Consider the following 17,052-nt stretch of genomic DNA (forward strand, 5'->3'; position numbering starts at 1 on the left):
CAAGAAAAACGGTCAATTATATTTAATAACTATGGACATGATGAAGTTAACGCGCACAGTTTATTAAAAAAAAAAATTTACTGGGTAAACAAGCAGAACTCTTTTAAATAAATGGCCTGTAAAAAAAACAATCCCTGGGGGACTTTGACATTTAGAGAGAATGCCAGGCGTGGCATTTGTTCCGTCATTTCCATGCATTAGACAAAGCAATGAAGACAAACCAGATGGAAATAGGTTTTATTCAAAACGATCAATACGAACAAATTAAATAATCTCACCCAGTGGAGAGCAGGCTTCAAATTTCATAAACAGGAAAATTTGCAAAAGAAATTTTAGGGAGCTAAACAGAATTGCCAGTTTTTCGTTTAGCTAAGTGAGAAAATAAATTTTTTAAAGAAACAAAGCACGAACTATTATCAGTATTGTTGCATAAAAATAAGTTGCATGGACAATCTCAGAAGAGACAACTGTTTCTCAAGAAAGGACCAGTCTTTCCTTGATATTTTGCTATAGACTAAAACTGTGACAGCAACTAGCAGCAGAACATGGTCTAGTCTGATAACTGCTAAGAGTATAAAGTCTTGGAAGAGATGAAACCTTTTGCTTTTCTTAAAAAGTAGTCTCTGTTACCTGGCATTCATTAAACACAAAGTTAATTAAGATAAACAAAAGCCATTCTAGTCACTGGAAATGATTCCAGTCTCGTATGTACCTGTATATGCTGTCTATATTCCTTCTGATTCATGTAAAAAAATTTCTCAAGGCAATATATGTATATCATTTATATAATCAAAAATTACTAAAAGGTATGTAATACAAATAATCTTTTAACTTCACCTCTTGATTCTTGCTGCTCAAAAGTCACCTCTTTCAATCTCTTTTTGGTTTTTCTATTTTCAATATGATCTATTAACTTTCAATTGCAGAACTCTGGAAGGAGAACATTTATTTAGTTCTCTTAACACACACACACACCCACACACACCCACACCCACACACACCCTGCCCTTCTCTTTCTTTCCACTCCCATATTAAAATCATACCGCAATCACAATTTGGAGTTTCATGAATTTTCAGTCCTCACATTATGATGACTATATAGACATTATTCATGGGGCAGAACACTAGGCTACGTTTCCATTTTTTGTAAGAGATTTCGTTTCCCTGGAGTTAATCATCATCTTATTTTATTGTTGTTTACTCAGTTTTCTATGAACCTATCTCTATGTCAACTTCATACCCTCCAGCAGGCATTCCATCAGTGCCATGGTTGGAAGCATGTCTCTTGGCATCGTCTCTGACCCCACTCCTCTAATCTGGCTGGTTTCTATCTCCGGCACAGCTGTTGTCCCAGGGTTTCCCTTTGTCATTGTCCTGGGGATTCCCTCTCCCCCTCTGCTCTACTGGACACCATGTCTTCTCTTTCTCTTCTTCAAGCAACTGAGAAAAAGTACATGAGAAAGTAGAGAGGGAAAAGATGCCCTGCTGTGAAACGTTTATACCTTTCACTGAATCCTGCTATTTCCAATGTAGGGATCTCCCTGTGGGCCTCAACTGAGCCTAATTTCCTAAGTCCAAAACCTCTGGGTTAAACTTATCAGAGAGAAAGAACAGAGAATGGTAGTAGGGTGGGCACGGGCCCATGCTGGCTCGTACCTGTAATCCCAACAATTTTGAAGGCTAAGGCAGGAGGATTGCTTGAGCCCAGAAGTTCAAGTCCAGCCTGGGAAACAAAGCAAGACCCTATCTCTACAAAAAAATTAAAAAATTAGCTGGGCATGGTGGTATGTGCCTGCGGCTCCTGCTACTCCGAAAGCTGAGTACTTGGGAGGATTGCTTGAGCCCAGGAAGTTGAGGGTGCAGTGAGCCGTGATCGTGCCACTGCAGTCCAGACTGGATGAAAGAGTGAAACTTGTCTTAAAAAAGAAAAGAAAATGGTGGGAGGAAGGGTATGCGGCTATCAAAGCAGGGGAGGGCATTCAGAAGGTCGACTTACTAATTTTAGAGGCTTTAAAGGTCTGTCCTTGTTCGACTCACTGCCCTCAGAGGTAGCCAGTGGCCCCCAGTTCCTGGGCTTTCCCTGTGTTCTGTGCGGACAAATTGGTCTATTTCTTTCTTTGGTATGTGGGGTCCAGTTTTTTTCTGTGGAACTTAAATAGTTAACACGTCTATCTGGTTTCCATCTTTCAAAGTTTGCTGATGTTTTGAAAAATTCTCTGTCATTCTTTGGGTCCTTAAAGGTCTATGAGTCCTACTGTCATTTTAGTGGAGTTTAGGTGGGTGTAAAGATAAAAGTACATTGTTACCCTAAACTCTAATTTAAGAGTTAAGTTTTTTTGCTATATCTAAATATCACTTAATCACAGTCTAAGAGATCACAGCAGCGGGTTGATGGGGCACAGAAATCTCCTCAAAACACTGTCCAACCATAGTAAGAGTATTCCAAATGGCCTTTTTATTTTACCTGTTTTTAAGAAGATGTATTAAGAAAGAGAAGTGTGGCCAGATGTGGTGTCTCACTCATGTCTGTGATCCCAGCACTTTGGGAGGCCGAGGTGGGAGAAGCATCTGAGGTGGGGTGTTCAAGACCAGACTGGGCAACACTGTAAGTCCTCTGTCTCTACAAAAAATTAAAATATTAGCCTGGAGTGGTGACATGTGCCTGTAGTCCTAGTTACTCAGGAAGCTGAGGCGTGAGGATTATACGAGGCCAGGATTTCAGGACTACAGTGAGCTATGTTCTCACTACTGCACTCCAGCTTGGCTAACAAAGTGAGACCCTGTCTCCAAATTAAAAAAACAACAACAATAAAGAAAAGTGTCATCTATAGAAATCTGCTGGTCCTTTATCTGTCCCTCGGAGTGACAGTCAAGAGCTGCTTCTCTCAAAGTACTTTCCTGTATCTGTACGTCTACTTAGGTAGGACCTCAACCCTTTAGATTTACTTATGCTGGGAGATCTTAGAAGAAAACTGTAATGAAAAAGCTCAACAAGGATTCATTCCCTTGTCATGAGCCGCTGGAGCACCAGGATCTGGAGAAGGTCTTAATGCTTCCTGTAAACACCTTGGCCTGCCCCAGTGGATTTCTGAGTAGTAGAGCTGATGCTGACACCACTAAACTGCAGCTGAGTGCAAGAAGGAGACTAGACTGTTTGAGATAGCTATGTAATCTTTTTATTTATTGGAATCAAACACACACTTGGCTCACCAGATTTGAATGTGGCAATAATGAGTACACTAATGTTTCCAGTGCCTTGGGGGGCATTTCATGTTGTAAAACTTAACTGCAGGCTACAAACAATGGCGTGTCATAAGGGGAGTCAGGCTAGGGCTAGAGCCTCAGCCAGCCTGTTCAGAAAAACTTTGACATTAAGCATTTCAAAGAATCTACCTAGAAAAACAAATTCCACTGATATCAGGTGATCTACGTGTCCAAACAGGTACACTAAATGTACCATCAGAACATGGTACAGCGGATTTTAAAAAAAAGAAATAAAATCTGCTTGAATGATAGTTAAGGCAAAGCTTAAAAATCTTAATTAAAATTAATGTTAGAAGCGCAACTTCCATCACAAATTAATATCATTAATTAACAAGCAGGAAGCCATCTTGCTCAGCTACTCCTGGTATCTGCTTCACTATGGATGAGTAAATAAAAAATATTTTCCAAAAATCTCCCATTAGACTCTAAGCTGGATGCAATCCCTAAGCTCTAAGCCAGGCATGATCTAACAACAGGTTGCAGAATAGCTTGTCACCATACATATTCCCACACAGAAGCTCCTTATGGTTAACTTCAGGTTGTCATGATGCTACGAAACTCCCTGATCTTCGGCAGTGACTATCTTTAAAATGCAAGTATATATATTTTTTCTCTTTCAACTCCTATCATTATTGCATAGATTTTTCTTTTTCCTTTCCCTGGATTCTGAAAAGGATGTTACACTAAGCTTGCCAGGAATGACAGCATGGACCAGCATTTTCTCTACAATGTTCAAATACTGCATGGAAGTTCTCAAACACCTGCTTTAGTACACCTTCCCCAGAAGAATGTGTTCAAATACAGTCTACTCATAAATGGAGGGGAGCAAGAATGCCGTATGGCATTGGGAGTTAGAGATGACACAGAACAGGAGTGGGACGTGGCTTCTCCTTCATATATATTTTTTTCTTCTCTTCACAAAACCCACACCTCTACCTCACTGATGCTATACCCGCTAACCCTGAGGATTTAGTCACACAAAGAAAATAGCCATTCTCTCTGCTCTCATAATGTTTAAATATGTCTTTCACTTAGAGAAATCCAGAAACTGGCCTTAGGAGATTTAACAGGAAACCAAGATTGTGGAGTGTCCTATCCTGAGTAGGAAATACAGAATTGATCTATAGCCTTGTTGCTGCTGGCCAGACCAGCAAGGAGCCCATCATTCGAGATAACTATTACAACCAGATATGCTGACCCGCATACTCTACCCCTCTTTTGTGCTTTGCCCAGCCAAGCCTGTATACTTTAGCCCTGATAACAATATCTGTGTTTTGCCTAATAAAAAAATCCCTACCAGCTTCCCCCCACCGCTCCCTGCAGAGCCAGTCAGAGGACCCTGTGCCTCACCTCCACTGTCTCCCTTGTGCTTGAGCACAAACCCTGATTTGAAAGCCTTGTCTGGGAAATCTGCTTGGCTCCATGTTAATTTCCATTACATGGGAAGCCAAAGAGCCTGCGGTCTGTAATAGAGACATCCAAACCAAACACACCACCTACACTTTACTCAAGTGAAAATGGGTAAATAGTGATGGTGAAGATCTGCTTTTAATTATATTCAAGGGTCAAGAAATATCATTCTATCAGGAGCACAGTGTGCTCAACATTTACTCCTAAGTAATCATTTGAGCAATCTTAAAAAAGACATTTATTTATATGAAAGTACCAGCAGGATTTGAGAAATTCACAGATACAGAGGAACTGGAGGAAGGAGGGAAATTAAGAGGTGGGGGGCAGGGGGTAGTTCTAACAAACCAACCCAATAACAAAAACCATTGTCACTTTGCTAGCTTTCCTAACAAAAATAAAACCAGGTGAGCGCAGTGGCTCATGCCTTAAATGCCAGCACTTTTGGAGGCCAAGGAGTTCAGATCACATGAGGCCAAGAATTAAAGACCAGCCTGGCCAACATGGCAAAAACCCATCTCTATTAAAAATAAAAAAAAATAGCCGGGTGTGGTGGTGCATGAGAATTGCCTGAACCCAGGAGGCAGAGGTTACAGTGAGCCCAGGTCAGGCCACTGCACTCTGGCCTAGAAGACAGAGCAATATTGTGTAAGGAGTGAAAGTTTTTATTTTGGGGCAAGTCTGACTCAAGTCATCAACTTAAGGGGAATAAATAGTTATCGATAATGAAAATGATACAGATAATGATAATCTGTAGAACTACGTCCCTGAAGAAGTCAGATCTCTTTTTAAGATCTCCTTTCGCTAAGGATCACATTATAACATTAGAACATGTTGGCTGGGCATGGTGGCTTACGCCTGTAATCTCAGCACTTTGGGAGGCCGAGGCGGCCAGATCACGAGGTCAGGAGATCAAAACCATCCTGGTTAACATGGTGAAACCCCATCTCTACTAAAAATACAAAAAATTAGCCAGGCGTGGTGGCGGGCGCCTGTAGTCCCAGCTACTCGGGAGGCTGAAGCAGGAGAGTGGTGTGAACCTGGGAGGCGGAGCTTGCAGTGAGCCGAGATCAGGCCACTGCACTCCAGCCTGGGCAGCAGAGCGAGACTCTGTCTCAAAAAAAAAAAACAAAGTAAACAAAAAAAAAACCACAAAACATTAGAACATGTTAGTCTGGCAGAATAATACCTGGTGAAAAAGTATAACTTAACATAGGAGAGCCAATAAAAGAAAAATAGACTTCTGAAGATAAAATTGTTTTTATCTTTGCACTACCAGATTTACTTTGTTCAAGACACCACCTCCCTAATTCCTTCAAATGCCAGGATTAGAACTAGTGCAGGAGGATGTCGATATTCTGACCTAATAGTTTCAGTTGTTTAAAAAAAATTCTCCTTGGGAGCTCATTAGACTGAGGTACCTCTGGCATTTTAAATTTTTACATGAACAAACCAAAGGCCAATGTAAACAGTAAATGGAAACTAGAAAATATACCAATCAGAAACCATCAACTTCTTTTAAAAAATTTATTTTTCTTTCTCTCTGCATATCATTCTTTCCACCAACTAACTTCCAGCCAATCAAAACTGTTCTCTTCGTCTTGTTTCTGCAAATACTATATAAAAGTTTTCCCAGCTGGGCGTGGTGGCTCACGCCTATAATCCCAAGGCTTTGGGAGGCCTAAGCGGGCGGATCACCTGAGGTTGGGAGTTCAAGACCAGCCTGACCAACATGGAGAAACTCCGTCACTATTAAAAATACAAAATTAGCCGGGCGTGGTGGTGCATGCCTGTAATCCCAGCTACTTGGAAGGCTGAGGCAGGGGAATCGCTTGAATCTGGGAGGCAGAGGTTGCAGTGAGCCGAGATTGTGCCATTGCACTCCAGCCTGGGCAACAAGAGCGAAACTCCGTCTCAAAAAAAAAAAAAAAAGTTTTCCTTCTTGCACCTCTCATCAGAGTGCCAGCCCCCTTGTGGTTTGGTACAACCCTAATTTATGCATCCCTGAATGCTCAAACTCTTGAAAATGTATATATGCTTAAGTTTTTCTTTTAATAAAGTCTATTCAGCTAAAGGATGAATTTATGAGGTTAAAAATGTACTCCTTCAACTTAGGAATCACAAAAATATATAGAGACATTTGCAGGAAAATTTTCATATTATGACTAAGAATTTTCTCCATTTTAAAATAGGTAGATATCAATGTCCTGTTTGACCAGAATCTCCTTCCCAGGCTCTAGCCTTAGTCTAAAGAACAAAAGTGGTCTAGGAAGAAATGACAACAATCTGCAAGCCTGCCACCAAAACTTCAGGTCGCAAAGGGCCATTGTAATGATTTCTTCAGGTTTCTTTGTGTATAGCTTTAACTCACAGAGGAAGCAATGATTAGCATTTATCTAACAATGCGAAGGAAACAGCAAGTGAAGCCTAAGCAGAATGGGGAGAATAGAGTTGACGGTGCCTTTCAACATTATTGCAACACGTTTTTAAAAAGCAATGGATTAGGCACTTAGCAGAGCAGAGGTTTGGAGCAAAGGACTTCCATTTTCCTTTAACACGTTTATGGTTAACATCTCCTAGTACAGGAAGAGGTTTATTCAGAATACATATAAAACTACCTTTGTTAAACCTAGCTCAGTCTTTAAGGTTCCTTCTACAGAGGAAATAACCCCACCAACCTCGGCAAGATTTCTAAAATTAACATTGTTCAGAACAAATATATCATTTTGTCAAACCCCTGCATTTTAGGGATGAGTCTTGGGGAGGCGAAGTAACTTGTCTAGGTGAACATTGCTACTTAGAAAGCAAAACCAGGGTAGCCCACCAGGATGCGGCATCCTGACTGAGAAACCAACAGGACAATCACCAACCAAAGTACCAGTACTTTACTGGAAGTTCCTGAAATTTCGGTGTCACAGAAATTGATTTCTTTGCTATATTACCGAATAAAAGCTTTAAACAGTTCACTTGAATCAACATTATTAACTAGAGAATTCTTGATCTAATCTCTAGCATCATGCTTATTCCTCAAAAAATGCCTCAAGGATTCAGCCACACATGTTATATTAATCCACTCATGTGACATTCACCTACAACAACATAAAGAAACAAAAACAGGTTGCGATTCCCCCTCATTTAAACGGTATCATGTAGTTTGGCAAGAGATGGGGAAGAAAAGTGTTTATCAACATGAACTTTTACAGATTTATGTTTTAAACTGTAAGTTAAAAATTAATACCAGAATAATTTATATTTGACAAATATTTAGACACAGAGGAGGACTGTGGAAATGTCTGGGAGAAGTGAGGCTTAAATCAACATTTTCTAATACTGCACATCCCAAATTCTGGAGTACAGTTGGCCCTCCATATCCACGGGTTTTGAAACCCCAAGGGTACCCGAATACCCAGGGCTGATTGTATTCTACTTTTAGGAAACTGTTTCTAAATTAGAAATCAATTAGAATCTAATTGATTCTAAAATGTTACTTTTGTCAAAGGCAGAGCAACCAGCTGGATCTGACAGCAGGAAGGTCTGCACTGCCCCCTCATGGCCAAAAGCCTTGCTGGTAACTCTTCTAATACCAGACACCCAATGAACAGCTGAGCTCAGTCAGACTTAATTAATTTTAATAATGAATGCCGGTGTCCACAAAACACATGTTCTTCCAAAACATATTCATATTTGCATCCTGCCCATATTATGTGCTTCAGAGTTTGATACGAACATTATTATCGAGAAAAAGACAAAGCCACACTCTCTCTAGAGGAAATGGTAAGATTTAAACACAGAATAAAGAAAAAAAGTCAACACGGAGAAGGGGGTTTTAAAGAAAATAACATCTATAAGCTGAATTTTAGTAGGTTAAATAATATTCTTCAGACGAGGTCAATACGAACCATAAAGTATTGGAAAATTCAATTTCCTTAATCAAGAAAAGCGTTTAAGATATTTCACTAAAATCAAGGGCAAAACTTCTAATCCTTTCCACAGTCCTTTAACACTTTTTTTCAAATGAATATGAACAAATCAGAGAACAAGCGAGGACTACAGACAATTAATATTTGAATAAACCATTATGTATTTAATGGCCAAGAAAACGAGCTGAAAACATCACAGATGAAAGTTTCAAAGAATACAAAACATGTAATTCCAGCTCTGACAATGAGAAGCAATTATTACACCTATTCTAGAAAGAGCCAGAGTTCTAGAAAGATAACATTAAATCCCAGGAGCGAACCACGAGTTAATGGTATCTTATTTTTTACAGGTTGGGAAGATGACGTGAGGAGGTGGAGAGAGGTGGCAAAGGGGATCTTCTAATCATCAAATTAGACATCCTGCATTTTGGATGAAAGAGTCAGATAATCAAAAATGCTGTTTACATGATTAGCAAGAAGAAATACCAGCTGGGTGCAGTAGCTCGTGCCTATCATCCCAATATTTTGGGAGGCAGAGGTGGAAGAACTGCTTGAGCCCAGGAGTTGGAGACCAACCTGGGCAACATAGTGAGACATTGTTTCTGTTTAAAAAAAAAAAAAAAAAGAAGAAGAAGAAGAAACACTGATTTAAGGGCTAAAAAAATACCACTAGATATAAGTAAGATCAATGAAAATTCTGATTAAAATTGGAGTAAAACGTGTAACTGTGGATAAAAATGGGAGAAGTGATGCTTAAATCAACATTTTACATGTCTATTATATGTCTATTACATGTCTATTATATATTAACATGTCTATTATAGTATAATTAAGTTCAGCAATTTAGGGTACAAGCCTATCGTATTATTCAGTTTATTTCATTTAGGGAATATAAATGGCTAGTCAATGATTAGGGTCACTCTGATAAAATATTCTAGTCTACTGATTTTCTCTTAGCTCTGATGTTCGATTTTAAGCAACGAGATAATCCTAAAAATATCTCTTGTGAGATATTGGGAGCTTGGCTATATCCTTGAACACATATTCTGGAACTTAGGGACCACATATGCCTCAAAAAAACACTAATGAACTCTTAAAAACCGACTATAATCTTTAAGGTATCATGTGATGGCCTACTGACTACAATTCTACCAGTGGCCTTTAATACTGTTAACTCCTGCAGTGTTTGCAATATTAAAAAAAAAAAAACAAAAAAAAAACAGTGCTTGGCCTTCTCTTGCACAGATACATATCAAGTAAGAGTACCTATACTGTGTGACAAACACAGAGGACAGTAGAGAATCTTTTCATTTGGTATCTATGCTGGATTCCAACATTACACTACACAACCATAATTCTGGGTGAACTCACTAATATTACAATGCCTAAATTATCATGAGGATAGGCAGTAGGACTACAACAGAGTTAAGGATGATGAGCTCTTAATTTCCCATAGCCTCTGACTGCATACCATGGGTATACTCCACATTAAAACATCCAAAACAAAATCCAGAGATGTCTCTTAGTGCTCTTATAGAAGCCAATTTTATAGCCATGTTGAGAATCACATACATGCTCACATACATTTATTTAAGAATATGATAAACCATTCTGGTCTATTTCAGCAGGAGACCACAGTCATCACACCACAGGTGGTCTCATAACAGTTTCAATAGAAGCCAACACATCCCTATACAGGTCACATTAAAGGACTTTGAAGACACATTTCTCTCTAAAGATAAAGCTTTTTAAAAAACAGTGAGGAGTAAAAAGCCAGATTTGAAGACTTACTGGAGCCAGGCAATTTGCTAATGATGGAGGGGGTCAGACTCCACTATGTCATAATGTAAGGGGGTGAATAGGAAGCCAACATATTTCTTAAAGTCACACTAAGGTATTTTGCCACCTGTCCCCTGCCATATTTTGAGGGGAACCTGTTAAAGCCAAAGTCTTTCAATAATGTTATGTCACACAGGGATGGGGAGGTAGCAGAGGAGGAGGGCCGTGGGGAATGGTGGGAGGGTGAAGAAAGCCTGATGTCACTCTCAGTGGGTCTGGATATAACCCCGAGAAGGCTGAAATGACACTGAGATCCACCTCCTGATGCTCTCTCTGCACATTATCAAGCCCATGAATCTCCGTTATAATCATCTCCATCTCCAGCCCTGGAGTTCTGTGATCCTATGATTCTATTATTCCATTTTTAAACCTGTGGAGTGGGAGTGTTTCTGAGTACCCTGCTCACACAGATGGTGGTGGGAAGAATCTCAAGAATATGTTGCATGTAGTAAATGCCCACTTCACTACGTAATCACTCCCTTCACATTTCACACGAACAAAGATTATATTATCTTCAAGACAGCTGCAAAAACACAAGTGGTTTCATGGCAGCATAGCATCAGCACATATATGTGTAAGGAACATGAAAGAAGAAATTTCTCTTCATTACATATGCCTGGGGCTAACAACTCCAAACCTGACATGAATGTAGTATAATAGGACCAGGTCATACTTGTACATCAGCTCCACAGACTGGGGGTTGGGGGCAGACCAGGGGAGGAAAGGGAAAAGGAACTAACTGAAAGATAAAATCATACACAATATCTCTATATTCCTGATGTTCTAAAAATACTCTGCACTGAAAAATCATTTGTCAAGGCAACCTTTCTGAGACCAAAAACAAGATCGATGTGCCAAACAACAGTTTCCCACAGTCATCTCATTTGGAGCACGGCTTTTGCCCATCTCTTCCACAAACTGGCTCTTTACAAAACTGACCCACGCCACAGCATCTCTGTATCTGGAGTTCAGGTCCCATCCCTTTCACCTGATTGCACCTGATTCTCTTAGAACCATTTTATACTCCTTGTTACTTTCTCAGTCTATCACTGCACATTAGACACTGCCAAAGACTATCCAATTCTGTTGCCCTGCCACACAGCTGTCAATAAGGTTCAATGTGGTATTTCTTTACCTTGTTCTCCTTAGCAGAAAACTCTGAGGAGTTGGAAATTTTCATGGACTTTGACCTGTGAGACTGCCGCCGGATAGAATCCTCCCGGGAGTATTTCACGGAACCTGAGGTCCTCACCCGTACCTTGCTGGCACTCTGGACACTATTCACGCCAATCATTTTCGAAGGTCAACTAAGGAAGGGGTTTAGAGAAATAAAAAGGCACTTTCCAACCGTTCCAAGGCTCTCACGCTGGAGGAACTCTGCGGGGTTGTGCCTGAGCAGCTCCTGAGCGCCGTGATCCGCGTTAGCTTAAGAAGCACCAGGCTGCCTCCCCCAGCATCTTCAACTACCCTGTTTGCAGCGAGTCTGATTGTTCCAGGCACAGCTCACGTCACTGGCTGCAAAGAGGAAAAAAATGCAATCCACCCCTGCTACTCGTCTCTCTTTTCCACACACACACACACACACACACACACACACACACACACACCCCATCATATTCACACACTGGAACAAATGGCAATTGGCCAGGCAAGCAATTCATTAACATTCCAAAAAGCAACACTATTTCTCTTGTGATATTTGTGCAGTAAGCTCATTAATGTCAACAACAAAATAAAGATACCACAAATAAAAGTCTCAAGTAATCTCCAAGGCACCATGTGGGGTGGGAACGCAGCTGAATTTCCAAAAGGAAGAAAAAATATGGATGGACGTCAAAAGGCTCAATTAATTACAGGCTAGTGAAACGATGCTAGACACAAAGGCATCTCAATGATCAATAATTTTCCTTTCTTTCCCATTTCAGGCCACACACTGTTTGACAGCAATTCAAATTGTGTTGCCATTCTGAAGAATTAAATGTTTCTTATGACCTTAGACTACGACAGCCAGATATTTAAAGAGGAATTATGTCAGCGTGTATGGCAAATCCAGAATAAAGATGTTCTGTTACTTCTCTGGGAGACTGAGAAAATGACTGGGGGTTAGCACAGGTTAACTTTCAGTATGGCACAGAGTGAGACCAAGAAAGCTAACTCCGGGCAACAAGCAGCAAGCAGCTTTTCCAAAAGCCATCAACGTTCTGTCAGTGTACACAGCAACGTGCAAACCTCCGAGTACGAATCGCAAACTGGAGATTACTAGAAAACAAGACCATTTTAGCTCCTGACATATGAAGTGAGTTTTGAGCATACTACTCAGGATTGCGATGTCTCACTATCTGGCATCCCAGGGACAGAGGCTCAGCCACATAAGAGCGTTCTCCAGATAAAGGAGGCTTTCGTGTTAATATAAATAACAAAACTTAAACACTGTTTATAAAGACCACTCTGGGAAAAAAGGTCAGCCTCAATCCATCCCACCCCTCAGATTTAAACTTTTCCTTTACAACTCAAGAATGTATACACCTTTTTTTACAAGGTATCAATGTTCAGATTTTGCAACGCACTGATGTTCTTGAGCATTATTTGAGGTAATTAATTTTTAAAAAGTGTTTTAAAGTAATTCTTAAACTATAATTACTAAAGTTATGTTTTAATGTCAAGTAACTGTTTCCCTCTACTATCAACAGGCCCAGCAGAGGGTGATGTTTGAGCCTTGGGTTTTGTTGCATCCTCTCGACAGGGGCTTTCTTCCTACCTCCCTTGTATATATGTGTATATATATATATATATATATATATGTGTGTGTATATATATATATGTGTATATATATGTGTGTGTATATATATATGTGTATATATATATGTGTATATATATATATATATATTTTTTTTTACTTTTCATCTCCTATTTTTAAAGCACTTGGTGCTTCTACTGTGCTATAAAGAAGACAAAGACATTAATATTGGTAAAATGTTACCACCTAAAATAATAATAGATTATAGGTTTTGGAAGATCTTGGGGACTCTCCTGTCCTTTGAGGTACATTTTCCTCTCTTCTTAGGAAAGTGAAGCTGCTAAATAACTGTTTCTCAGAATTAAGAAAAATTCTGTAAAGTTACTATTTTACAAAGCATGTTCCAAAGACTTAAAAAGTGGTGTACTATAGCAGTAAAATAAAATTGATCATTTGCAATAGACTTAGTTCTAACTTAAGCAGATGATGATTCTACAGGTAAAGATCTCCAGTTAACAAAAGTAAGCTTGAGGTGGAACCCAGTAAGATACTAATACCATAATCAAGATAAACATTCAAAAAGTCCCGTGTAAAAGACATGAGCGCCTGCCTCTCTGTGGGGATAAAGACAGAGCACGGGCTTAAAAGAAACATGCCCTTTGGATATTTGTCAGTCATCCTAATGAGGAGTTATAAAGTATCTCCTGATGAACTTTATTTTCTTTTCTCCACCAAAATGGTTAGATTAAAAAACAAACAAACAACAACAACAACAAAAACTAAAACCACATGCTAGGACGTACAGAAATGGAATCTGATACATGTCATTTCTGGGAAGTTTAGCAGAAGGACGCCATCTTTACCCAAAGACTGCCCAATTGACGTTACTCCTGTACTGTCTCCACTAATAACCACTTTCATCGATCTGTTTAACACCTAATACTTTACAGAAGCCACTTCTTCTCTTGTTTTCACTCTCAACTTGACAATTCTGCGAAGTGGGTTGAGGTAATATTGCAATCCAGACTTTACTGATGAGGAAGGTGGGTTGAGGACGCTATCACAGAGCCAGCATTCAGATTCTCGCATGAAGTATACCAGGAGCCACGCTGTGTCCCTCACACTATAGCTGTCTGCGTTGCCCTGTCTTTTTTAAACCTGCCATGAGCTTTTCTGTAAGTCAGGGAGAGAAAGTTTTCTTCTGCTCCTGCCTTTTACTTTCTGTTGCAGAACACGTATTTCTACGTGGACAGAGTGAAGAGAACTCCTACAATGCTGCTAGCAGTCTCACAGCAGATGACACCTGCGACACATCTGAGTATGTTTCAAGAGGTACCTGAAAAAGCTGGCCAGACCCCAGCATCCAGGGGTCCTTGATGCTCAGGCCTCATCCTACTGACCTAAACTTAATCCCTACCGCTTCTCACTCTTCCTATCTTTGTCAGTCAGGCCTGACTCTTCGTTCCAGGTGAGTGCGTGGCACTTTAGCTTCCACTCAGCCCATGCATGGAAGGCAAGCTTGCCTCCTTTCTGAAGCCTTCCGGAATAACTGTCCATCTGCTATCATCCTGTCTGGAACTCTGTTGCCCCATCCTGATTCACTACTAAGCTGGCTTCTCCTCATTCAGCAGTCAGCTCAGTATCTTTTTCCAAAAGGACCTTCTGTGACGATCCTTCCTTAAACAGCAGCCCAGCTCCACCCTAGTCATCCATTCGCCACCAAAACCCCTACTTCTGTGACTTCAGGGCACTCATAGCTGTTTGAAATCACCTGCATCTCAGAGGCCAAAACAGAACCTGGTGAAAAGCAGGAGCTCAATGACCACCTGTCAAATAAAGAAACTACTTTAAATAGACAACAAGTTTCCCTTCTCTATCGGCTCTCATGTCATTCAACTTTCTTTTAAAGACAATATAGGACAGGTGCAGTGGCTCACTCCTGTAGTCCCAGCACTTTGGGAGGCCAAGGCGGGCAGATCACATGAGTCCAAGAGTTCAAGACCAACCTGGGCAACACAGTGAAAAACCCATCTCTACAAATAATACAAAAAATTAGCCGGGCATGATGATGAGCACCTGTGGTCCTGACTACTTGAGAGGCTGGGGTGGGAGGATCACCTGAGCCCAGTAGGTCAAGGTTGCAGTGAGCTGTGATCATACAACTGCACTCCAGCCTGGGAGACACAGTGAGATCCTGTCTCAAAAAAAGAAAATTTAGCAGTTTTTTTTTCTGAAAAAATGAATACAATAAATATAGAATGATTTTCCCCCCTAACTATACAAAAAAGTACACAGTGAAATTTGTTTCCTTCCCATACCAGTTTCCTGTTCGGTCCCTCTGCCCAGAAACAAGAACTGTTCCCAGTTTCCTATGCATCCTTCCAGAGATAATAAGCCATCCACGTGTGTGTGTCCGCGCGCGCGTGTGTGTGTGGGTTTGTGTGTGTGCACTTGCCCATCCCTTTTCTTCTCATGGACTATAAATGGAAGCATGATATATATTTTTGCTTTTTTTTTTTTTTTGAGATGGAGTCTCGCTCCATCGCCCAGGCTGGAGTACAGCGGCATGATCTTGGCTCACTGTAACCTCTGCCTCCCGGGTTCAAGCAATTCTCCCTGCCTCAGCCTCTGGAGTAGTTGGGATTACAGGCACCTGCCACCATGCCTGGGTAATTTTTGTATTTTTTAGTAAAGATGGGGTTTTGCCATCTTGGCCCGGCTGGTCTTGAACTCCTAACCTCAGGTGATCCACCCTCCTCTGCCTCCCAAAGTGCTGGGATTACAGATGTGAGCCACTATGCTTGGTCTATTTTTGCTATTTTTATTTTTATTTTAGAGATAGGGTCCTGTTCTGTCGCTCAGGCTGGAGTGCAGTGATGCCATCATAGCTCACTGCAGCTATGAGCAAAGATCCTGGACTCAAGTGATCCTCATGCCTGAGCCTCCTGAGTAGCTAGGACTACAAGCATGCACCTGGCACGATTACATCAGGCTATTTGTTTGTTTGTTTGTTTGTTTTTTGGTAGAAATAGGGTCTTGCTGTGCTGCCCAGGCCAGTCTCAAACTCCTGGTCTCAAGCGATACTCCTACCTCAGACTCTCAAAGTGCTGGGATTATGGGCGTGAGCCACTGTGCCTGGCCTTCTTGCTATTTCTTGCTCTTTTATTCCTTATCAAAATCCTGTTACATTATCACATCCAAAGCCGCCTTACTCTTGTTAATAGCAGCATAGTATTCTAGCATGTGAATGTATCATATTTTATCAGGGTCTTACTATTGAACATTTAGTCTGCAATCTTTTGCTACAATAAGGATGTAGTGAATACTACGCCTGCAACGTATCGCATCCTAACGTTGAAACAATATGGTTTTCCAGTTGTTTTCTGAACAAGTCTTATTTTCTTCCTCCTACATTATTTCTTATCACCCACAATCACGGTGTTAGGTACATATGGGGTTCACAACTAGATTCAATATGAAATAATCACTTCAAAGACGTGTTGGATGACCCTGTCCTGCCCCATCTGGCTCTGAGGCCTTGACCATTTATAGACATGAGCCAGCCTGTACAGAGACAGCCGAGCCAGCTTGCTGTAAAATAAAAGCAGGCTTCCTGGAGAGAAGCAGCTGTTTAAAGGTACAAAATAACTTTCCACAAAAGCTTTAGCAGAAAGTGAAGGTGACTTCCATAACAAATCAAAATAGCAGGAGACATTTAATGAAGCAAACTAATTAAGCAGAAGGCTGGAAACTGGTGCTTCACCTTCTGATGCTTTCTCTAAGGACACCATTTGGTAGATAAGCCCTAAAAGGCTTCTAACAAGGGACCTAGTTAATGGTCATCAGAAAACCTCTCTCAGCCTCTCAAAAGAGTACCAGGGAAAT

At 40.6% G+C, this 17,052-nt stretch overlaps 1 protein-coding gene across 12 annotated transcripts in view; it reads right to left on the reverse strand.

Annotated features, from left to right (window-relative positions):
• PSD3 (pleckstrin and Sec7 domain containing 3) overlaps positions 1-17,052 on the reverse strand; it is a 727,754-nt gene that overhangs the window by 140,689 nt on the left and 570,013 nt on the right. Inside the window, exon 1 of one of the 12 annotated variants that reach the window (XM_054561290.2) lies at positions 11,566-12,707. The exons of 10 other annotated variants lie outside the window; for them this stretch is intronic. In XM_054561290.2, coding sequence (XP_054417265.1) covers positions 11,566-11,724 — 159 coding nt within the window. In that variant the 5' untranslated portion in view covers positions 11,725-12,707. Of the gene's footprint in view, positions 1-2,438; positions 2,621-11,565; positions 12,708-17,052 lie in introns of those variants that run through there. One more of the 12 variants, XM_063726552.1, reaches the window with a different exon arrangement.

Source organism: Pongo abelii, chromosome 7 (assembly GCF_028885655.2).
Source record: "Pongo abelii isolate AG06213 chromosome 7, NHGRI_mPonAbe1-v2.0_pri, whole genome shotgun sequence".
Lineage (NCBI taxonomy): Eukaryota > Metazoa > Chordata > Mammalia > Primates > Hominidae > Pongo > Pongo abelii.